This window comes from Mirounga angustirostris, unplaced genomic scaffold, assembly GCF_029215605.1.
Source record: "Mirounga angustirostris isolate CCGP_5_RB_7025 unplaced genomic scaffold, mMirAng1.0.hap1 SCAF_13, whole genome shotgun sequence".
NCBI lineage: Eukaryota > Metazoa > Chordata > Mammalia > Carnivora > Phocidae > Mirounga > Mirounga angustirostris.
This window is the reverse complement of record NW_026991721.1, coordinates 17,187,345-17,211,204: the sequence shown is the minus strand read 5'-3', so window position 1 is coordinate 17,211,204 and position 23,860 is coordinate 17,187,345. Positions and strand designations below refer to the sequence as shown.

The window sequence follows — 23,860 nt, the reverse complement described above, 5'->3', positions numbered from 1 at the left end:
TTATGCACGGCCACACTTTATGGTACACAGACATGCATTGTAAAGGCCCCTTGAGCTTCTTCTCTTGCTCCCATAGGCCTCTGGTCTTGAATTCTCAACCTCTGTATCTAGAGGGCTTCCAGGCTAATGCTGTGTCGCCACATTTCAGTTTCTTCTAATCCTTGGAAGGAAAGCTATCTTTTTAGGTCTCCCTTCATGTGAATGTATATCAGATTGCTCTTTGGGGAGAAAAAGAGAGGGTTTTTTGAATTTAGGTTGTTTTATCTTTCCATCTTTCCCTCAACTTCTTTCCTATAATTTTGTGAGAGCATTTAAAATTTCCTTCATGAATTCAGATTTGCCATGAAATAAGCATTTTGTGGAAATGCAAATGAACAGTTGAGACAGCTAATGAAAAAAAAAGGTGAATTTTGGATCTGATAAATTCTGTTCATTATGTTTGAATTGAGGGTAAGAAGTTCATTCTTGAGTAAGCCTTATCTTGTGTTGGTATGTTGGTGAGAACTGTCTGTTCTCATTACTGCCCTATGATTAAAGCCCGGTCAGAATTATGCTTAACTCTTTCAAAGGGCAAAATCATAAGTGATCCGACTGGCTAGGTGGTGGGCCCCAGTACCACCTCCTTCAGTATGCCACAGACCAACTAGCCATGAATGCTGAAAAAGTATAAGAAATAGCTAAGACTAAGCCATCTTCTTGAAATTACACTTCCTGAACTCTTATTCTGTGAAACCTTCAGAAGCCGCCTTGTTTTTTAAAAACTCTTCATTTGGAAATAACTTCAAATCTACAGAAAAGCTGTAAGAATAAGAACATACAAAGAACATTCTCGTGCCTTTTACCCAGATTCACTTCATGTTATGCAGCTTACTTCATTTGCTTTATTATTGAAAGGTAAGTTGCACACATGGTTCTTTACCTCTAAATACTTCCGTGTGCACTGCCAAAGGTTAAGGATATTCTCTTATGTAGCCACAACATAGTTATCAACTTCAGAGTTAACACTGATATAATATTTTTATCTCATTTACTGTCTGTATTTCTGTTTTTGACTCCATAATATTCCTTATGGCATTTTTTATTCTCCAGTAAATAATTCATTCTAGGATCAGGTACTCTATAGAGTTGTCCCGTCCCTTTAGTTTCCTCTAATCTGGAATATATCCACAGCCTTTCATTGTTTTTATGACACTGACATTTTTAAAGAGCAGAGTACACATCCTGCTCTTTTTGATTGAACACTGCTTGTCTGGGGTTTTTCTGATGCTTCCTCCTGGTTAAATTCACATTATGCTCTCCTGGCCAAAATGGCACACATGGTTTTATATCTTTCTCAGGGCATCATATCCAGAGACACACGATATCCATCTGCCCTTCATTGCTGATGTTGATTTGGTTGCTTCATTCAAGGTGTTACCCAGTTTCTCTGCTGTATAGTTACTGTCTTTCCCCCTTTGCATGACTAAGCAATCTGTGGGGAGGCACTTTAAGATCAGGCAGATATTCTGCCTCCATATCAGTTTAGTTTTCCCTAGGTTTAGCATCCTGTGATGATTCCTCACAAACCTGCCTTATGAAGAGGTTTTTGATGCTAAAGAATTCATGAAGCCCTGCCTGGCTAGTTGGTCATTTCAAAGCAAGAAGTCACAGCTTCCTCAATCCAGGCCATGGTTTTATGCAGACCACATTTGTCACTGGTATGCTTAGGGGCAGTGAGGAAGGGACGCTGGGCTTGGCGTCAGCAAACCAAGGTTTTAGTTCTGATATCACCCAGTCAGTGGTCATCTGACCTACAGAAAGCCGCTTCATTACTTTGAGCCCTAGTCTCCCCTTCTGGCAAGTGGGCGCAAATGATGGGGCAGATATAAGAACACCAGAAACTGAATTGATATGAAAGTGTGAAGAAGAGAGGAAAGAAACTTGCACTTATCGAATATGTACAATACGTTCCATGTTTCCCACTATTTTGTTACCTTATTTGAGATAGACCTCAACCTAGTTCCATCTTACAGACAGGAAACAAAGAAGCGATAGAAGTTGTATAACTTGTGTAAGGTCAGTCCAGTGTGTCAGACGACAAATGCCTGCTGCTTGCCAGGTCCTTAGCGAGGCAGGGAGGTAACAAAGGTGAGTAAGACACCATCCTTGTCCTCAAGGCACACACAGAAAGAGAAGACAGATATTTAAACACATTACAAAGACAAGGGATGTTAAGTCCAAAACTAGAGGTATATATCATGCACCACATTTCTTCAATCCAGACATATTTAGAGGGTACCTAGTAGTCTGGTACCTGGGGATACAGTGGCAAAAAGACAGACAGAGACAGATGGATGTGGTAGAAACTTATGTTTAATGGGGAGACAATAAACAAGTAAACAGATACACGAATGAGATGACAGTATACAGTGATAAGCGCTATGAAGAAATTGGAGGAGGGTGATGTGTTCAAGAATGTGGGAAAGTATGGGGAATTTACCCATCTCTGGATTTGTAACCTGGGTTTGAATAACTCCGAAGTCTGCATTCTTTCTGTTTCACACGGAGGTGTTTCTCTGCACCATACAGTTTTCTTCCTTGGAGCTGGGAAACCAAGTGTCTGGAAATGCTATCAATGAGATCATTTGCTAACTGAAACCATCCGTTAGGGTTTAGTTTATCTGACTCTTTACCAGAGGACAGATGAGGACATAGGTCAAGACCACGAAACCCAGAGAAGGTGGTTGTAGGTTTCAGCTGGCCTGAAAATGAAATGGGTTTTCTCATTTTTAGTGTGAGATTGCAGAAGAATACTCCATTTAGATGTGAACTTACTGTAATGGGGACATTCACTGGGGCCCCTTCTCTTAAGTTACCACCTTCCAGTGCTTTGGTCCTCTTGGGTGATGAGAGATGATGGTTTTGTTAATTCAGCTAAATGCAGTTTTTAATCAGAATAAATCTAGAAAATAAAGAGGACACATTGAGATGAGGGAGAAAACAAAATTCAAGGTTTTTTTTAACCAAAAGAAGATATTCCTGTTTTATATTTTGTTAAATATTTTATAGCTTAGAATAATCATGGAGATCTTTTGGGCTTCAAAGAGCTAGAAAGCTAACTATTGAAAAGTGACTATCAGGGTTGAAAACGGAATTCTTCATCCACTCTTCTTGTTAATTGCCAATGCCAACAAAAGAAGGTAATGGAGTGTGTCTTTCTTAGTGCAGATGGAATCTAAGTAGAACTATAAAGCAATATGATTCTCCCAGGAAATAATCATATCTGGTCAACTGCACCAACTTTGAGAAATGGCTTAAGAATAGTAATGTTCGTCCTGTTGGGGATCATTGGACTCTGATCGCTTCCAGCCATGTGAATCTCCATGTTTGTCATTGATAACATCTATTTCGCCTGGCCCTTTACAACAGTGTTGCACCACAAGAACTAAAAGACTTCAGGGGTAATAATTGTAAGATGTCAGAGTAAGTCCAGAAAGAACTAACATAGCCCGGTGGTTACCTCAGGAGTCACTCTGTAAATATGGTGTTCTTCCACTTTTTACAAAATATAAAAATTCGGCCAAGTTTTTCTTTCTAAATTTATTCTGAAAAATATAAATATTATAAACCTTAGAAAATACTAGAGTTCAAATCCCACACACTTTAACCGACAGTTATTTTATTTAATCCTCGTAATAGTACAGTAAGAAGGATGCTATATCTCCCAGTTGCAGAGGAAAAAGCTAAAGCTCAGTATTTTGGTCAAGGTCAGACAACTAGTAAGTGGTCAAGTCCACCTGATTTCAAAACTGACATTCCCCCACCTCAACACCCTACTACCTCTTTCTCTCATACCCCAAATTCAGTGCATTGGGAAATCTTGTTGACTTCAGTATCCTTTTTTTTTTTAATTTTTTAAAGATTTTATTTATTTATTTGACAGAGAGAGACACAGTGAGGAGGGAACACAAGCAGGGGGAGTGGGAGAGGGAGAAGCAGGCTTCCCGCCGAGCAGGGAGCCCGATGTGGGGCTCGATCCCAGGACCCTGGGATCATGACCTGAGCTGAAGGCAGACGCTTAATGACTGAGCCACCCAGGCGCCCCGACTTCAGTATCCTTTAAACATATCCACTATCTGACCACTTTTTGGGACCACCGCTGCTACCACTAATTTAAGCCATCATGATCACGTGCTCTGAACATTTTGCAGTACCTTCCTACCCAGCCTCCCCTCCTCCCATCCTTGCCTATAGCCCCCACAGTCTGCTCCCAACAGTCAGAGTGATCGCTTTAAAGCTAAATCCAGGTCATTTCACTTCTCTACTCAAAAATTCTCCTGTGGCTTTTAATTTCTTTCAGAGTAGAATCATGAGTTCTTATGACCTACCGTGTTCTGATTTCAAACATTCCACATTATCTCTCATCCCCTGCTATTTCTCTGGCTTCCTTGCAGTTCCTCAAACACTTCAAGCACATGTCTACCTCAGGGCCTTCGCACTTCCTGTTCTTTCAGTCGAAAAGGATCTTTACCCAGATAGCTTTTGTGCTAGCTCTCTCCCTTCATTGAAATCTTTGCTGTATGTCACCACATCAGAGAGGCCTTTCTTGGTCACCTGCAGGAACAGCTTCTGTCACCTCTGTCCTTAGTCAGGCTTACTTTTCTTTTTTCCTTTTTATCATCACCTCCCAATGTAGTATCATTTTTTACTACTTGTTTGTAGTCTTTGTGTCCTACCCTCACCCCAGATATAAGGTCTAGAAGATTAGGGACTTTGCTTCTGTTCACAACTGTATTCCACCGCTAACAGCAGTGTCCTAGTAGGTGCTCAGGTAATGTTTGTTGTTAAGCAAATGTTTTGTGTGTGTGTGTGTGTGATATTACGCAGTTTTTCCTTTTGTTATGTGAATGTTTAACATATAAATTCCACATATTTGGAGGTAGGTCATTTGTGAGATTATCAGCCAGTCAGTTTTTATCAAGGATTTTCTTTGTACAGAACATACGACGTTTTTACTCCTTTATTTGGGGCTTAGGTGTTAAGGCTTATACGTAATGTTACTGTGGGGCCTTTGCTCAATGCCATGTCATCAGGGCTCTCTGCCCCATCAGAGTGATGAGATAAGCAAGAGCCCTTTTGTGGAAATGCTCATCTGATGGCCTGCAAGTAAAGTAACACCAGCTACCCAAACTAGGATCTGTGTATGTAGTTACAGGTCCTCCGGAGGATATCAGATCCTGAAATGGAAGATGAATAGACAGATATAAGGAGAAAATGTTCTCTAAAATGCCTCCTCAGAGCCACAGCTTCTGCCTTAAGAATGTGTGCCTGTCACATTGGTGAACTTGATGCTCACAAAAGGCAGATCGGACATCGTGCCCAGAATTCCATACTGTGCAAATGGACTAGAGTCTGGTGTCTGCTGGATCCACGTTTTCCAAAGCCTGGTTGTGAGTTGTTCTGGTCATTTTTAAATTCAAGAAGGCATGTTTAGTACAGGTGACAACAGGAGAGATGCTCAACCACCCGAAGTTACAAGGTTCAGTATCTGATTCTTGAATACCTGCCAAGCAGTGTTGGGCATCCATCTTTCCAGTACTCCATGACATTAAGTTACGGTAGCCTTCCTGTTCTGAGTCAGGCCCCCTCACTTGTTTTGTAAGGACCAGATTACCTAAGCAAGCTACTCCAGTCGGGGGGGCGGGGGGGGGGGAGATACCACGCTGTCTCCAGGGATTTGTTTTTTAAAAAACATGTTGAGGGGCATCTGGGTGGCTTAGTCAGTTAGACGTCTGCCTTCGGCTCAGGTCATGATCCCAGGGTCCTGGGATCGAGCCCCTCATCGGGCTCCCTGCTCAGCGGGGAGCCTGCTTCTCCCTCTGCCTGCCACTCCCCCTGCTTGTCTCTTGCTCTCTCTCAAATAAAAAAAAAAATCTTAAAAAATAAATAAAATGAAAATGAAAAAACAGGCTGAATAAGGACAAAACAACAGCTTTGCTTTATGGCCTAATTGTTTTCACTTAAGGATTCTAAATTGGAAGATCAGGGCACTTGTCTGCACCTGTGGCTGAGGAGACCCAGGTTGTTTCCAGGCGGAAATCTTTATAATGGCAAAATTTTGAGCTTAAGCAACTTGTAAAATTTGTTCTGCCCAAAATACTTCCTGTAGAAGGGTGAATATCTTCTCAACCTGTTCATTGTAATGTTTCCATGAGTGGCAGGAGAATGGATCAATTTAATTATTGTTTATTGTGTTTTTGGTGAACTCTTTAAGGATGTACCTAGATGACACTTTGAGGTACATTTCTTTACTTTTACACATAATTTAAAATACTCCTTTTTAAATTCTTGGCAAGTAGTTAGGCCTATAAGTTTGTCTTAGTTTAGATATATGATCTTGCTTAAGCTTCAGAATATCTAAAGTTTTGGTTTAAACTCTTATTACATTGTCAACTTCCTGGTGTAATTAATTTTCTGGACTGCAGTGGTGGAAGGGGGCCCCAGTACAATTCTTCACTGCCGTGCATACTGAGGAGTTCTGTTGCTAAGTCACTCGGCAGATCTGTGCGTCCCTCCTGTGTGCTAGGTGCTGCTCTGAGCATTGGCCATATGGTGGTGAATAAGACCATGTTCGCATAGAGCTGATACTCTCGGAATCTCTACTGTCGAGTGATTGGGTTTAGTTTTCTGTTCCATTTAGCTTTCCTCCGGCCGCTACTCCACACATTTCTGACACCTGAACCATACTGAACAGCTTGTAGTTGCCTGAGAACCTCATGCTCTCTCTCCTTTCCTTTGCTCCTACTATTCTCATTACCCAAAATGTTCTTACCTTGTTTGTTTACCTGGCAAAGTCCTCCACTTTATTTAAGACTTCGCTCTAAACTTATTTTGTCTCTGAATCCTTTGCCTCTTCTGCTAGGCCATGTTAACTGCCATTACCGGAAATAAATACCCTTTCCAGAACAGAATTTACATTTCTTCGTTGGAAAAAAAATAGCTTGACTTGGGATTCCTAGGCATGTGTCTCTTGCCTCCACTTCCTGAGCTAGGTGGTTCCCTAGGCTATCTGGATGGTTTAGCTGAATGGTGAGTGAACTTGTGGCACCATCAAGTGGTTCAGCCAGGCAGTGCCACTTAATTCTTCCGCAAGATCCAAATAGTCCAATTTATGCCATATATCTACAGAGAGAGGGAGGGTGATAATATCATTGTATAATTGGAAGGTATAATTATCAGACCATCTTCATCCTGAGACACTCAGAACTTGACAGAACCCTCAGCAGGCTTGTGATCCATAGATGGAAATGGGTTTTTAAATCTTCACTTTTTTGTAACCAGGAAACCTGAGACAGAGATGTGACACAGCTTGCTTGTGTCCTTTCATTACTCGAGATAGTGCATATGCATATGCTTTCTTTTGCTTTGTTTGCCACTCAGCTTGGTAAACAGTTTTCTTTCCTTATGCATTGTTAGAGTCTTGGTGAATTCTTCTTTTCATACTGTATCCTTGCTGCAATGTGGCTTTAAAATTAAAGACCTTTGGGGCACCTGGGTGGCTTAGTCAATTAAGTGTCTGCCTTCAGCTCAGGTCATGATCTCAGGGTCCTGGGATCGAGCCCCGCATTGGGCTCTCTGCTCAGCGGGGAGTCTCTTCTCCCTCTCACTCTCCTTCTGTGTTCTCTCTCTCAAATAAATAAATAAACATCTTTAAAAAAATTAAATTAAAGACCTTTTTGACAAAGTATTTTGCTCAGTAAGTGGGGGATACATGGATAGGGATAAATTCTCAAAAACCAAGAGTCACCTAATCACAGGTGGCTCAGGTATTGAGGTACTTGGGGGACGTTAGTTAACTTAGTGTGGGTTTCCGGCTGCAGGCACATAAGAGAAAGATGGAGAAGAGACCGTGCTTAGGCCCTTGGGTCCTTGGTTCTTACCAGGCGGGCTGAACTTTGAGCTCCCATGTTAAGGAGGGTGGGTTGTATTCCTTGACTCATACTTGGGAGTGGGAAAAATTCAAAAACCAAACAACCAAACAAACAAAAACCCCAAAGAGACATGGGAATATTCCTTCCAGCTCTCGGCAGGAAGGAAGTGCCTAGTCTGGAACACATCTCAATTTTATTTCTACCTGTAGTGAAGTTTTTGATTTTGATCACCAGGTATTCAATCCTCTTCTTCTTTATTTATTTATTTATTTACTTATTTATTTATTTTTTAATTTATGTATTTGAAGAGAGACACACAGAAAGAGAGGGAACACAAGCAGGGGGAGTGGGAGAGGGAGCAGCAGGCTTCCCGCCGAGCAGGGAGCCCGATGTGAGGCTTGATCCCAGGACTCTGGGATCACGAGCCAAGCTGAAGGCAGACGCTTAACGACTGAGCCAGCCAGGCGCCCTTAATCCTCTTCTTTAACAGAAGTATCACTGTCGTTGATACCCTTTCCTCTCATGCACACACGATAAATAGAATACATTCACTCTTTGGAGAACAACCAAGCCCAAGTTATTTCAAACTATAGAAGGAACCTCTGGTGTCATGACTGGGGACCCGTTGTAATAGCGTCTCCTTGTGTTCTATGTTGAATCCTATCCAAATGTGTCAAGCTTAAGCAATAAAGAACCTGACGTTGGTTAAGTTCTTCTAACAGGTAGCGTTCAGATCTGTCCTCCCACGCCACTCCCATCAAGGGTCTCTTGGTTACCCAAGCTGTTTCCACATGTCTCCCCCACAAAGAAAAAAGAAAAAAGGTTGGGGGTGGGAGATCCGATCTTAGCAGCAGCAAAGTTTATAAAACTCAGACACAGAGTGGTAAGAAACTAGGGAGGAAGAGTAGTAGCTAAAGTCTGAGAAGGGGAAATGCTTATTTTAGAGGCACCAAAGCTGACAGAATCATCTTAATGAGCGACAAATTAGAAAGAAAATGAGCATTGTCTCTTTAGGAGGATAAAATGTCAAAAATCTCCGTGGTGGTTTTGTAACCATGTTCAGTTTCATCAGAGTAGAAAGAGTATCCTGTCCAGAACCTCTGCTCTCCAGGTTTGTTTAAGTGCCTTCTTTTTAAAGGTTCAAAAAGGTCTATTTCTGCTTATTTTTAATACTTTCTCAGTCTCAAATTGTTTCATGGATAGATTACCTTATTACAATTGATTTTATGCTGTCATGTATTCTCTCAAGCAGACTTTAGATTTCACCACAGTGTTTCTATGTTTCTGCCGCTAGGAGCAGTCAAGCAGTTCTTAGTTTGTGGTCTTCCTAATCAACAGCATGGTTGTTTTTGTTTTTGTGTTTTGTGGTGGGGTGTGTGTGTTGCCTTTCTAGAGTGTCCTGCCGTACTATGTAGCTACAAAGCTGTCGAAAATCCGAAAGCCAACCCTGGATAAGCCATCTGCAGAGACATATGTGAAGTCTGCAATGAGAACGGTGGGCTTGCAGTCCCGAACCACCGGATACCCGGTCCATTTTCTTATGGTATGTAGCTCTGCAAGTCTCAAATCAGTACTTTGCTTTGGGGTTTTCTTTCCCGCTGAGTCACAAAATAGCATGTGATGTATCCGCATCTATACATTGTCTAGACCTACTAATGAGGCATCTATGTTTTATTTTAAACACCCAAGAACTTTCAGATTTACCGACAAAACAACAGTAGAGTAAAACAAGATCAGATGCTCTAAGTTAGCCCAAATTGTAGGCTGTCATTACATATCTCCCCATTTTCTTTCCCTAGGACTCAATACTTTCAGTTATGCCTACCTGGCTGTATTTCAAAATGACCATGAATTTTGGCAAGTCCACGCGGGCTCGCTATATGAAGAAAGCCAAGAAGAACTAAGCATTGGTAACTGTACTGAGTAGCTTGGCCAGGCGTGCCAGCTTAAGCGGGTTTACGGCAAGGCACCCACCCCTCTCCAAAGTCTGCGGCTGTCATTTTATCAGTTACTAATAAGGCTAAATGTTGTCATAATTGGGATGAAAGCAAAGTTGCCTTCAGGAGTTCTGGCCATATATTTTGAATACTGCCAGGAGTTATTTTGAAGTTTAATATAAATGTTCCTATCAAATGGACATAGAACTAATGCTAGCAAGAACAGTGTAATGGGAAGGAACATGATTTTGGCAAATCACAGAATGATTGAGTCAGACATAATGCTTCAGTGGTTTCATTTGGCCCAAAATGCCAATGATGATGGTTCTTGTATTTTCTCTGAATTATACTTTAAAAAGTAATGGCCATTTACTCTTTTTGTTTATTATTAACACTTCGAGGAAGTGGAGATTAATTGATTCACTTATGGGAGGACACACTGTAATATGCATCGCTATGAGATTTTCTGAAAGTATGTCCCAATTTGTACATTTATGTGGAACTTTTTGTTCTCAAAGGTAGCTAATGACATAAAAATAATACACGAAATATGGAGTTCCTTTTGACACATGAAGCCCACTAATATATGCTTTCCTCTAACACATATTTCTTCTCAGTTTAAATGCATGTAAATACTGAAAGCTATATGGTATGATTTATAAAGGTAAATGGACCAAAAAATACATTGAGATGAGCAGCCACCTACAGTGCCACTAAATCCCTGACCCAGGAGAGTGGCCTGCTTGGACCCCAGCCTCCTTTGTTTCTGCACTGCATCAATCCTGTTCACATATGTGACCGCAGGCTTTTCCCAAAACAGTAATGATAATGGAGAAGTGATAAATCGATACCCTGTAGATAGCAATCTGACTAGTTTTAATAAAAGTTGATTTAACCACAGTGATGATTGAAAATGTATTTCTTCGGTGCTTGAAATTAAGGCTGTTTTTACACTGGCTTACTGTAAGTGAAGACTTACTTTTATCCTGCTCCATAACTTGTTTGAGGGAAATCACCAAGAAGTAATTCAATATTGTGAAACATGTAACATGGAAGGTAGGTAGGTCTTTACCAAGGCTGTGGTTCCTAAGCTCTGAGTTTTAAACACCAGGAGATTTGTGTAAAAAAAAAAAAAAAAAGTAATTGCAGTGTTTAGTTTCTAGCTTTTAGTTTTGCCAGCTAAGGACATAAAACAAAAACAGGAAGATCCATTAGCATCATTACATAGAAGAAAAGACATTTTAGCACCCAAAAATTAAGAACATAATCTCAGAATCATTTAAACTGAATAAACGTAGTTTTATGAAAAACACATTGCCTTTTTCTCTCTCATTTTGTTGTTGAAATGGTGAAACCACAGTGACCTGGGTGATATTTTTATTTGCTTTCACACGTTGGTTGGTTGATTGTTGTGGGTGGTAGTTTTCAGTGGAGTTGGTAGTGTTGGGGAGGGATCCATGTACAAGCATACAAAACATGTTCCCTTCCCTCCAAGTTAGAAGCTTCTGAGCTGTAACTTTTACTACTTCAACTTGGCAAGTGTGCTCTTGTATTTGACACTGAAGACTGAGATAATGGCATGAAAATCTGTTTCTAGGCACATGAAAAAATTCATTAAAAGAGAACCCAGCATACTCCAAACTTTCAAAATAGTGGAGCACAGCTTTTAGACTTAACTTTATATCAACTTGATGTTATAGTCTGATGTGTGCTAGATAAGGTTTGAACCCAAGAGTGTAGAGTAAAAGAGAGAATGATTTATATAGAGTCAGCTCACCTCACAACACAGTGAGCCAGATTTTAATTTCTTGTTCTTTCATTGTTTCTGTGCGGTAGCATGGGGGGAACACGAGAAGAATTGTCTTGCACACATAATGACGTTGCCATTCTGATTTTTCTTTGTGCCAGTCCCCCATACACTGGGAATAAATACAGATGTTACTATTGTTCTCAATGTCCTCAAATGTGGCCCTGCCCTAAATAGATGAATTCCTCTCACTGGAGCATTTATTGCATTGAAATACGACAGACCTGAACTTTATATGGAGTGAGCATCAGTGCTGACACCAAACAAATGGTGCGGATGCAGTGTGGAAGAGGAGATTTATTGTGATACCTTTCGAGAATGAAATGAACTTAAGTTGTACTCTAATTTTTTAAAATCTATTGACACCAAAAATTACCTGAGATTTAGGTGGTCTTGGATTCTGCTACTTTGCTCGGTAGTTACAGGGTCAAAGGAAATTACCAAAGCTCTTTATTGAATATGTTGGAAACTAATTCAATTAAAAAATGTTTAAGGACTCACTACTTTGTACTTTGATACTCATCTCATGATGAAAACATATACATGTGGACAGAATTTAAATTCCCTCTTGGAATGTAATTCTTTCTGTCGAGGTTTATGTAGAGACATCTAGAAATGGAACATGGTGTCCAGCATGAACACAAACATATTAAATGAATCCATGTTAACGTGATGATGGCATATTACAACTTTGCACTCTCCTTTTACCTGTGTCACTGAAAAGCAAGCAACATGGGTACTATAAATGATAATCCTAAAAGGATATAAGGCAAGCTTGTCTTCCTTACTACAAAAGTTTCTAGACATAGCATTGGGTGCATTTATTGAGTGCTAACCATGTGCTATTTACTCTTCTGGGTGCTGGAGAAACTACAGTGAACAAAGGGACAAAAATTTTTGCCCCTGTAGAGCTTACATTTGAGCTGGGGAAGGGGAGGCAAGCCAAGGAGGGAGACAGGTTAAAAAAGAAGAAAGAAAGAGTAACATAGTGTAAGTGCTTTATGCTATGGGGGGGAAGGGGGATGAAGCAAGGTAAGGAGGATGGGGAATCTGTGTGTGTAGGGTAAGAGTGGGAGGCTTGTATACTCATGGTGGCTGTGGAGAGAGGTTTTGAACGGTCCTGGGGAGGCCTTTCAGCTATGTGGGAGAAGGGCAGATCAAGCAGACCAGCCTGAGCAAAGAACCCAAGGAGAGTGCGTGCCTGGTATGTTCCAAGAATGGCTAGGAGTACATACATATTGAACTTTATACTGCATGAAGTCTTTCCTGAAGATTTCAGAGATCTTGTTAGTTTAGTTAGGACTTTCTAATATGAAATCACCTTTACATTCTTGGTCATAATTCACTATCTTTGTACTGCTAAATACAATTTGCTGGTATTTTATTTGGAATTTTGCATCTTTGTTTAGGAAATTGGTTTGCAATCTTCATATTTGTCTGGCTTTCATATCAATATTATAACTTCATTAAATGAGCTGGGAAGTGTTGCTTATTTTACTGTGCTCTGGAAGACTAAAAGATTGGAGCAATCTTTTTCCTTGAAAGTTTATAAAACCATCTGGCCCTAGTATGTATTTGTGGGAAGATTTTTAGCTACTGATGATGTTGCTTTAATGGGAATAAGACTACTCAAGGTTTCTATTTTTTCTTGAGTCAATTTTGAAAAAAAAATTTCTAAGCACTGCCTCATTTTTTTTCCCCAAATGTATTAGCATAATGTGACTTGAGGAATCTTTGATTTTTGTAAGCCTTCTCTTTCCTTTCCCAATATTCTTTGTGTTTTCTCACATTCTTTTCCTTGACCATTTTGCTAGGAATTTGTCTACTTTATTAGTTTTTAAAGAAGCAATTTGGTTTTGTCGATCCTCTCTGCCCTTTTCACTTTATGTTCTCCTGATTTCTGGCAGTTTATTCTGTTATTTTTCTTATTTCACAAATTGAACATTTCATTCATGTTTAACATTTTTTCTATTCTGACATAAACATCTATTGCTCTACGTTTAATTATTTTTTGCTACATCCCACAATTCAGGTGTGTGTGTGTGAGTACATAAACATGTATATGTACACACATTCTTTTTCAGTGCTAATATTTAAAAATTTATGACTTTGACCTATGACCTGTTGAGAAATGTTTTTAAAAGCACAAATTCAAATGTTTATAAATGCTATTTCCTTTTTAAAAAGCTTGTGTTGGTATCACCATTAATAAGACAATTTTATATTTTGTGCATTGTGTTATCATGGACTGAAGATACAACATCACTTATATTGTATTCCTGCCAAAAATGTATAACCTGAACCTGATCACACCTGATCTTAGTCAAAAGGCCGAGAATCAAAAAGAAATATCAGAAAAATCCAAATTGAAGGATATCCTACAAAATAACCTACTTAAATTTGTCAAAAGTTTCAGATTAAAGAAAACTAAAGAAATGTGACAAGTAAATGTTACATGATCTCGGATCGAATCTTGATTAAGAATGACATTTTTGAGACAATGGTTAAGATTTGAGTAAGGTCTATAGGTTAGATAAAAGCATTCTATCAATGTTAATTTCCTGAGTTTGAGCATTGTACTGTGGTTATTCAAGAAAAAGCTCTTGAGTTTTAGGAAGTACACACTAGAGTATTTAGGGATAATGGGACATTATCTATGCAACTTAATCTCAGAAGGTTCAGAAAAAAATTATGTATACAGAAAAAGATAAAGCAAATGTGTTAAAATGTTAACATTGAAAGAATATAGGTGAAAGGTGGTATATGGGAATTCTGTGTGCTTGTAAAATTCCTATAAATCTGAAATTTTTTTAGAATAAAAAGTGAAATCTTTTGTTATTGATTTCTAAATAATTGCATTGTGGTCAGAGAACATGTAGGTATGGCACAGCTTGGGCAAATTATAACCTTTCTCTACCTCAGTTTTGCCTTCTGAAAGATGAGAATAATAACAGCACCTGGCTTGTAGATTGTTGGTGAGCAAAAATTTGTATTTTTAAAGTACTCAGGATCTAGCCTGGCATAAAGTAAATATATATATATAAATGTTGTAGTAGGCTGAATAATGGCCCCCAAAGATACCAGATCCAAATCCCTGGACCCTGTAAACGCTATCTTATGTGGAAAAAGGTCTTTGCAGATGTGATTAAGTTAGAGGGTCTTGAGATGAGATTATCCAGATGGGCCCTAAATGAAATCACAAATATCCTTAATAAGAGGAAGATTACACACAGAAAAGGAGAAAGCAGCATGACCTCGGAGGCAGAGATTGGAGTGATGCAGCCACAAGTCAAGGAATGCCATCGGCATTGGATTATTCCCCAGAGGTTCTGGAGGATTGAGGACTCAGCCAACACCTTGATTTTGGCCTACAAACTGATTTTGGACTTTTCTCCTTTAGAACTGTGAGAGTAATCTTGTTACAGCAACCACAGGAAACTAATACAAATGTAAACCTTTTATTTTTACTGATTCTTAGAAAGTTTTTGAGATGTCCTTTATGTCTAGGTATGGCCAATTTAAAAAAAAAATTTTTTTTTTACTTAAATTCAATTTAATTAACCTATACTGTATTATTAGTTTCAGAGGTAGAATTTAGTGATTCATCAGTTGCATACAATTCCCAGTGCTCATTACATCCCGTGCCCTCCTTAATGCCCATCATCCAGTTATCCCAACCCCCACCCACCTCCCCTCCAACAACGCTGTTTGTTACCTATGATTAAGAGTCTTATGATTTGCCTCCCTCTCTGTTTTTTAAAATGTACCATATGTGCTTAAGAAGAATGTTTATTTTCCAATTGTTATTTTCTAAATATGTACTTTAACCTTATTAATTGTTCAAATCTCCCATGTCATTACTAACGTTTGTTTGCCTGACCTGTCAATAATTGAGAGAAGTATTTTGAAATCTCTCACTGTGATGATGGATTTTCAAATTCCCCTGTTTTATCAGTTTTTGCTTTATACATTTTGAGGCTATCTTGTTAGGTGAGTAAAGCTTAGAATTATGCCTTCCTGGTGAGTTGAACTCTTTTTTGGTCATGTAGTGACAGCCTTATTGCTAATGCTTTTTGCCTTAAAATCTGTTTTCTGCGATACCAAGGTAGCTATCTCTGCTTTGTTTTTCAATTGTTTTACTATCTTTCTGTGTGTTTGTGATTCTTTCATGTAAATTCCAGTTGTCTATTGGAAATCTACCTTTTTCACATGTTTTCTTCTTTTCCTCTGTTTTTATAAATATTCGTAAGAGTTGTTTTAAAGTTCTTGTCTGCTTACTCCTACATTTGGATCATCCGTAGATCTACTTTTTCTCTTGATGATCAGTTACATTTTTCTGACCCCTTGCATGTCCCATAATTTTCCTTTTATTGTATGCCAGAAGTTCTATATAAAAGAACCATAAAGACTGAAGTCAATGTTCTTATTCTCCGGAGAGGGCTCACCTCTTCCCTGTTAGATAGAGTAAGGCCTGATCACTCTAATCCAAACAGGTATTGAGCTGAGCTAGGGCTGGGTTGCCACTTTTTTTTTTTTAAGATTTTATTTATTTGAGAGAGAGCGAGAGAGCACGAGCAGGGGGAGCAGCAGGCAGAGGGAGAAGCAGGCTCCCCACGGAGCAGGGAACACCGATGTGGGGCTCCATGCCAGGATCCGGGATCATGACCTGAGCTGAAGGTAGACGCTTAACCGACTGAGCCACCCAGGCACCCCAAGTTGCCACTTTTTCAGATTTAGTGCCCTGTAGTTTCAAATGTCAACAGAATGAAACCTGTCAGGTTTCTTTTGGGTTCTTCTTCCTCAGAACTTTGTTTTTTAAGCACAGTAAGACTATAAAAGGGTTCACCTTGTCTTCCCAGTCCAGCCCTCTCCCTTCTGTTGCTGTAGTGCTCAGCAAATGCCTCAAGGGGCAAACTCATGCACTTAGCGCCTCCTCTAGCTTCCAATCTGTCATGCCATCCCGCTGACTGTCAAAAGGTCTGTTGGATTCTCTTTCCCCTTGTAGAGAAGCCACTGCCTTTAGCAAGCCCAATCCTCAGCTGTTACCCTTAGAAAATGTTCCCCAGAGAAAAACACGGCCAACTTACCTGGCAAGGGTTCTTCCGTTACCATTTTCATTAAGCTAGTCCACATTGCATCACAGAGCTCTAAAGTCAAAGGCAAAAAAAACCCAAAAACTAATTTACTTGTTTATTTTCTATGTTATAATGGAGTAACTGCTTGCTACTACCATGTCCCACCCAGAAGTAGAGTCTTCATTGGGTTATTTTTTTTTAAGATTTTATTTGAGAGTGAGAGTGAGAAAGCACAAGCAGGGGGAGCAGCAGAGGGAGAGGGAGAAGCAGACTCCCCGCTGAGCAGGGAGCCCGATGGGGGCTGGATCCAAGGACCCCGAGATCATGACCTGAGCCAAAGGCAGGCGCTTAACCGACTGAGCCACCCACGTGCCCCTTCATTGTGTTTTTAACTTTCATTGTTGTATTTTGCTCTTTTTCAAAAATAGCTTTGCATTTCTGATGATTTTGAACTAATGCTTGTAATACTTTCATTTATTTAAATATTAAGTATCCTTATGTTGTATATGCAATAGTTCCAATAATCCAATAATTTTTTTAAAGATTTATTTATTTTGAGAGAAAGAGAGAAAGCAAGCTTGCACAGGGACGGGGGAGGGACAGAGAAAGAGGGCGAGGGAGCAAAGTGGTATTAGAAGTCTGAAAGATTCGGGGCGCCTGGGTGGCTCAGTCGTTAAGCGTCTGCCTTCGGCTCAGGTCATGATCCCAGGGTCCTGGGATCGAGCCCCGTATCGGGCTCCCTGCTCAGCGCGAAGCCTGCTTCTCCGTCTCCCACTCCCCCTGCTTGTGTTCCCTCTCACTGTCTCTCTCTCTCTCTCTGTCAAATAAATAAATAAAATCTTAAAAAAAAAAAAAAAAGAAGTCTGAAAGATTCAAGGCTGCTTTTTAACATGCCCAGTTTACCTAGTGTTATTCTGTGCATGGGAGTAACCTGGGTTCATTGTGTCTTTCATCCGTGCACCCACCCTGGTGCAGATGTTGGCTGAATTTGACCACCAAGCACTACACAACCTAAGGAAAAGCTGTAAGGGGAGCGTCACATGAATACTCTATTTAGTAGCTATGCTGTCTTTGGTTCTTTCAGGGCAAAAGACAACCTAGGCACATCAGTTTAGTTTTTGTGCTTCTCTACATAATGAATTTGCTTCTAAAAAGTGGATAATTTATTCCTAAGGCATGAGAGGAAATACTCCACGAATCATTCACTTAATAATTACAGGTGCTTTTACATTTTTTTTTTAGTAATAGGCTTTTGTTGAATATTTGCTTATCAGCATCCTAACCACTTGAAAGAAGATATCTCTGCCTTAGGCACACAGCAAAACATGTTCTCAACAACGGTTTCAAAGCATTCTACAAGATGGAAAGGAAGGAAAGGAGGGGAGAATGAGTGTCTAATGCTAATCATAGGCTTCATACCATATATAAACACTGGATGCTTACTATGCCTTTCAAGGCCTGCATGGTCAGACTCCTTTCTACCCCATCTCAAAGAACCCGCCCCCCACAACTCCCTATTCCTACAGGAACCCTCTTTCAGTTTCTCCAATATACCCCTTCACTCAGTGTGGTAGAGCGATTGCAAAAATGGCTCCAATACTGGACTCCTCCCAGTATCCAGACCCTTTGCAACAACTGCAAGAGGTCAAGTCTATTTCCCCCCTCTTCAGACTTGGTTTAGCTTGCTTTGGCCAGTAAATGAAGTGCTCTTGTGCCACTTCTAAGCCTAGGCCTCAAGAGGTGGGTTTGTACACACCTCCCCTGACACCACTATGAGAACATGCCTAGTGAGCTTGTTCAAGGATGAGACAGCACATGGAGTCAAGGCTAGTCTAGCTCAGCCAACCCCCAGCTGCTGATGCACCAGCTGAATCAAACACAAATCAGGACTCCCAACCAACACAAGACTCTGCATACATTGGGGATATTACTCCACTAGGTTAGGTTCCCCATGAGAGTCTCATACCAAATATGATAACCATAATATTTGTGTATTTTAAAAATGTCTAGCTCTCCTGCTGGACTGTAAAATCCATGAGGGCGGGAGCCAGGTCTGTCTTTGATCACTACTTTGTCCTTAAGTGCTAGCCACAGTCAGTACTCATGACATTTGAGTAAAGACTAGCCTGACATCCCAGTTCATACACTCGAAATAATGTGGTTCACGTGGCTCTGAGGAATTGGTGACTCTAGAGAAGAATCTGCCAAACCATCTAGATACAGCCATCAAGAACGATTTATAACCTAGGGTCTGACCAATCCTTCACTTTCCAAAGTCTCTGAAAGAACCCAGCTATTAGGCCCCAGGAAATGGCGCCATGTATCTTTCCAAGAATAGTTCTGTCTTTCCTAATTTGGCTTTGCTTCTGCCACGTATTTGCAGAGGGGGGCATGGTGGCCTCATGTAGCATTATGGTTCAGTTTTTTCCTTTGTAAATGGGACTAATAATTAGAAAAACATCAGTGTATGCATAGAACTACAGCATCACTTGGCGTGCTCTCAGGAAATGTTAAGATTATGTGCTATTATTTAGAAATCAGATGCGTAAATGTTGCCTACTCTTTTTAGGAGCAATGTGACTATTAATATCTCTTAGCCACTGAACGCTCCATACTGTTTAAAACCCTGACATAACTCCCTGTTTGCCGTAACGCCTTCACTGATGCCTGTAACCTCTAGTGACCTCTCCTGTCCTGGATATTTGCTCTCCACAATTTCACATCCAATTATATTGTTCTTTAATTGTTCCTCACAGTTGACACTATGGTTTACTGGCAGATTTTATCTCGAGCAGCATCTGTAGTTGTGCTGGGTGTTGAATGGGAGGAGTTCCTGTCTGGAGTCTGGGGAAGCATCCTGTCTTCCTCGACATTGGTTAGAGTTGGTGGAGACTTGAAAGCCTCCATGACAGCCCGCTGCAGAGTTGGCGGGTTCCTGCCCCACTCTCCCCTCTTCAAGCTGGAAACCGCTTAGCCTCTGGCAGTGAGACATGGGCTGGGAATTTCTCAATGCAGTACCTTCGCTGAGAGCTATTAGCATGATGTGCCATTATTTTCCCTGGATTGGATTTTCTCCAGAATTCTCAGCAGGCACTCCATAAGCAGCATATGATCGAAACAGGCAAGGATTGGCAAGAGTCTGGTGTGAAAATCAGCAACTGAAAATAGGCGGCAATGTGTAGCTCACTCAGAATCCTTCTGGTAAGAGCTACTAGCACTTAAAGCATCTATCAGTTTTGCCATCCAAGGGATGAGGTATCTGTTGAGTGGGAAGTAGTCACCTGCAGAAAGCAGGCAGCTAGAAAAGGCAGAACTCTGGCAGGTTCTTGGAAGACGAAACAAGGCACGATTAAATATGCAAGTTGCTCGGCCCTCACCCCAGACCCACTAACCCAGAATCTCGATGGGCGGCCTGGAATGTTCATTTTTTATAAGCATCCCCTAGGGACTCCAATGCAGATGGTCTTCCAACCATACGCTGAGAAATGCTGGTTTCAGAGTAGAGGGAAGGCAACCAAATCAGCACAACTTTGGGAAGGCGGTCTTGGGTGAAGGGAAATGAGAGAGTAGCACAAGAGTAAAGGGCCAGGGATGATAGTAAGCGTCCAAATCAGAGCCAAACCGATTACTTAGAGTTTAAAGCCAACTCTGGGGCCAGCCACTTGCTAGCTATTGCTTCCAACCCCTGATATCACAATCACACCGTAACAGGAATCAAACAGGAGACAGAAATTATATAGTTTCAGGGGAAAGATTAATAACTATAATAGGGTACCACCTACAAGGGGAAAGGGAAATTCTTAGAATACAGAAACAGCAGATAGAAGGAGCAGGCACTGCCAACATCTAGGTCCAGGCAGGCATGTGCACGTGCGGGGGTGTGCGTGTGCGTGCACGCACACGCACACACACACACACACACACACACCACACAAACCACCAAGGAAGGCACAAATCTGGGAGTGCCCTCCCATCTGTTAGGAAGTTCAGATCTATGCTGAGCATTTCAAGTCATCTGCTCCAGGTGAGGGTTTCATAGGGTTTTCAAGCAAAGGACCGCTCGTCTCCTCAGACACAGGACAGCAAGCTACTTCCACTGCCTTGGGAGGTTCAGGGAGGTTTAGGGTAACTTGGGTGTCCAAGAAACGTCAGTTTCCTCTAGGTCCAAGCAGATGTCACTATTTCAAAATTTGATATCCCATTCCTTCCCAATTGATGCCTTAACTTCACAAGAGGAACTTAACAAGGCTGTAAATTCCACTAACATTGCAATTCAGCCCACAAAGAGATGCCAAACACCGCCGGCTGCCCTGCATTGCATAGCCAGCTGAGAGGAGCGCTTGAATCAGGAAGGACCCTTTCCTCCTCTAATGTCCCTCCAGCACCCTCTACTGATGACGCTTCACATCGGACCAAATGGCAAGGGAGAAATGTTCCAGTATTGCAAGTAGGGCAGGGGAGGAAGGGTTTGGAGCTGAGAATCGGTGGGCTGTTAACTGGCAAGGCACCTCATTTTCAATCCCTCTCCCACGGTCTTGACCGCCCCCCCCAATAAAAACACAAATACTGCATATAGAAATGGGGAAACTCACGTTGTAAGACTCACAAAGAACATCTTTCTAGTACTACATATTCACATGTATCTAGGGTAACCAACCATTTCAGTTGCCCGATACCGTCCTGCCTTTAGCATTTAAAGTCCTATGTCCTGGAAAACCTCTCAGTCCCAGACAGATGAGAATGATTTGTCACCCTACATGCATCCTGAAGGTTTCTAAAATTTCTCTGCATCTAAATCACCTTGAACGCTTGGTAAAAATGCAAGTGATTTTGTTAAAAATGCAGTTATTTGGGATGCAAGTGGGCCATGGATGGATTCTTGAGAAATGTTCTACTTGGAGGCTGAAAAGGTGTTAATTACTACTTTTAGGAACTCCTCAATCCAACTTCTTTGTCCCTGTTCCAAAACTATAATCACTGAAAAGAAAGAAATGACATCCTTTGGAAGACACAGCCAAGGTTCCTGAACCAGAAACAGACACTGACAAATTACTAGTTGATGGGGCCAAAAAAGAAAAAAAAGAAAAAAAAAAAAAAAGAAAAAAATTACTGTCTGGACTTACCACTTTTCTCTCCTTTCAGTTCTAGGATAAATCATTTTCCTTCAGTGTCACAAAGTATAACAAAGAATGATGGATGCTGTGAAAATTAGATTGGTGGGGTACACTGAGCTTTTGCAGATAAGCAGTATATAATACAAGACTTATTCTAAAGACTCCCACAGTGACTGTGATTTGGTAGGTCTTAGAGAATAAGCTGCACAACACAGACAATTCAGTGCTACTTTTGCTATTTTCACACTGCAGGATACGTGGTTTAACGTGGCCATTTAAAGATGTTTCTCAAAAACTCAGATGGGGTGAATAGAAGACACCTTTTGACCCACTGGTCAAATTTATTTATTTATTTTTAATTTTTATTTTTTAAAAAATATTTAATTTAATTTATTTATTTGACAGAGAACACAAGCAGGGGGAGCCACAGGCAGAAGGAGAGGGAGAAGCAGGCTCCCCACTGAGCAGGGAGCCCCATGCGGGGCTCAATCCCAGGACCCTGGGATCATGACTGAGCCAAAGGCAGACGCTTACCCGACTGAGCCACCCAGGTGCCCAAATTTATTTTATTTTATTTTTTACTTTTTAAGACACTCAACTGAATTTCTATTGTGTTCCAAGCACCCTGCTAAATTCTTTACATGCATTACCACATTTAACTCTCCCAACAAGAGCTATGCCCACTTTATAAAGAAGTGGAGTACCTGCCCTAGATTATACATCTAGTGAATGGTGTCGCCTGGACTGAAACTTCGGTCTGTTCACTGAAGCAAAATGTGCTTAGCACCGGAGAGTCATGGAGGAGGCGGCGTGGTCCCATGCCCTGTTGTGTTACTGATGGAGGGATGCACAGGCTGCGGTGGGAACGCAAAGGAAGCGCCTGTTACACTCTCCAGGGCTTCCAGGGTAAAATCCAAATCCTTTTACTTAACACATCACGACCTGGTTTCCCAAGCCCCTCGCCCTCCTACCAGCCCTGCTGGGACCCAGTCACTCCGCAGAGACCAAGGATGCCGGCGCTTAGACGTCTCCAGTTTGGTTTCGGAGCAAGGGGGGTGGATTATGGCCCGAGAGACCTCGGCCTAGGAAGCACGTCTTCATTCCCACCTTCGCCATATCCCCGCTCCTCACGGAGCCCCTACCGCACCTTCGATCTGCGCTCGCCTCCAATCCCGGCCCGCCCATCGCTCCTTCAGCGAGCCGGCCCTCCCGGTGCGGGGTACACGGAGCTGCCCGGACTCCAGCCGACGGCGCCGGAAGTGGCGGCGGCGGCGCGTGACGTCAGCGGAAATACCTGACGCCGCGGCCTGTGGTTGCGGGATGTCGGAGCCGGTGCTCCCCTCTTAAGGTTCCCCGACAGCCGGCGGCGGAGCGGGTCTGGGGCAGCGGGGTCCGTTCCAGGACCGAGCGGGTTTGTCCGTGCGCGCCGGGCTCAGCCGGCTGCCGTGGGGTCCCGGTCCCTGCTGGGTGGCTGGGGGTATGGGGACCGCCCCCTGAGGACCCTCCCCGGTCGACCTCCAGGACCGCATCCTGGGGCTCCTGGAAGAGAAGGCTCTAAAATAGGGAGAGTTGCTAACGGGCTTTTTCACCTTCGAGGACCGCCTATTCTGCACTTCAGCCGTGAGAGGTATTGGTTTCCCTCTTTACGGAGGAAGAAACTCAGGCCCGGAAAGGTGGAGTCAGCTGACAGGTCACGCAGCTGGGAGCTGCTAGATTTAGATTCAGAGCGAGTCAGGCTGGCGCCGGCGCCCTTGCCTTTTGCCTTCTGCAGGGTTCTCAAGCTTTATGTGGGTAAAGAATCCCAGGATGGAAGGTGGGGTTAGTTAACAGTTTCTGGGCCACAAAATCAGAACTATAGCTAATTGTGTTAAGAGTTTTTGACGGTCTTGTTGAGAGAAAATGTAAGCTTCCTCTACACGTCTTGTGGGAGTGGAGTGTTGGTATTTGACTCTGGGCCGTTAACTCTTTTTGGGCAGATGGCAGTCTCTGTCCTCTCCCTACCTATTAAATGAGAAGG

At 41.7% G+C, this 23,860-nt stretch overlaps 2 protein-coding genes and 1 long non-coding RNA gene across 11 annotated transcripts in view; 2 read left to right on the top strand and 1 right to left on the bottom strand.

Moving 5' to 3' along the window:
* HSD17B12 (hydroxysteroid 17-beta dehydrogenase 12) overlaps window positions 1-10,747 on the top strand; it is a 156,761-nt gene extending 146,014 nt beyond the window's left edge. For both annotated transcript variants that reach the window (XM_054511976.2, XM_045893874.3), the window contains 2 exons: window positions 9,304-9,453; window positions 9,710-10,747. In XM_054511976.2, the coding sequence (XP_054367951.1) occupies window positions 9,304-9,453; window positions 9,710-9,814 (255 nt within the window). In that variant the 3' untranslated portion in view covers window positions 9,815-10,747. The remainder of the gene's footprint in view (window positions 1-9,303; window positions 9,454-9,709) is intronic.
* The window catches only part of LOC135362322 (uncharacterized), a 39,666-nt gene extending 16,522 nt beyond the window's left edge, over window positions 1-23,144 (bottom strand). For 2 of the 4 annotated variants that reach the window (XR_010406886.1, XR_010406889.1), the window contains exons 1-4: window positions 21,853-23,144; window positions 16,742-16,801; window positions 3,500-3,584; window positions 2,815-2,941 (exon numbers count right to left, since the gene is read on the bottom strand). This is a non-coding gene — a long non-coding RNA (uncharacterized LOC135362322). The remainder of the gene's footprint in view (window positions 1-2,814; window positions 2,942-3,499; window positions 3,585-16,741; window positions 16,802-21,852) is intronic. The other 2 variants (XR_010406888.1, XR_010406887.1) reach the window with 2 other exon arrangements.
* ALKBH3 (alkB homolog 3, alpha-ketoglutarate dependent dioxygenase) overlaps window positions 23,137-23,860 on the top strand; it is a 34,864-nt gene continuing 34,140 nt past the window's right edge. Inside the window, exon 1 of one of the 5 annotated variants that reach the window (XM_045893871.3) lies at window positions 23,137-23,254. The gene's annotated coding sequence lies outside the window, so the exon portion shown is untranslated. Of the gene's footprint in view, window positions 23,471-23,505; window positions 23,657-23,860 lie in introns of those variants that run through there. The other 4 variants (XM_064576613.1, XM_045893873.3, XM_045893870.3 and 1 more) reach the window with 4 other exon arrangements.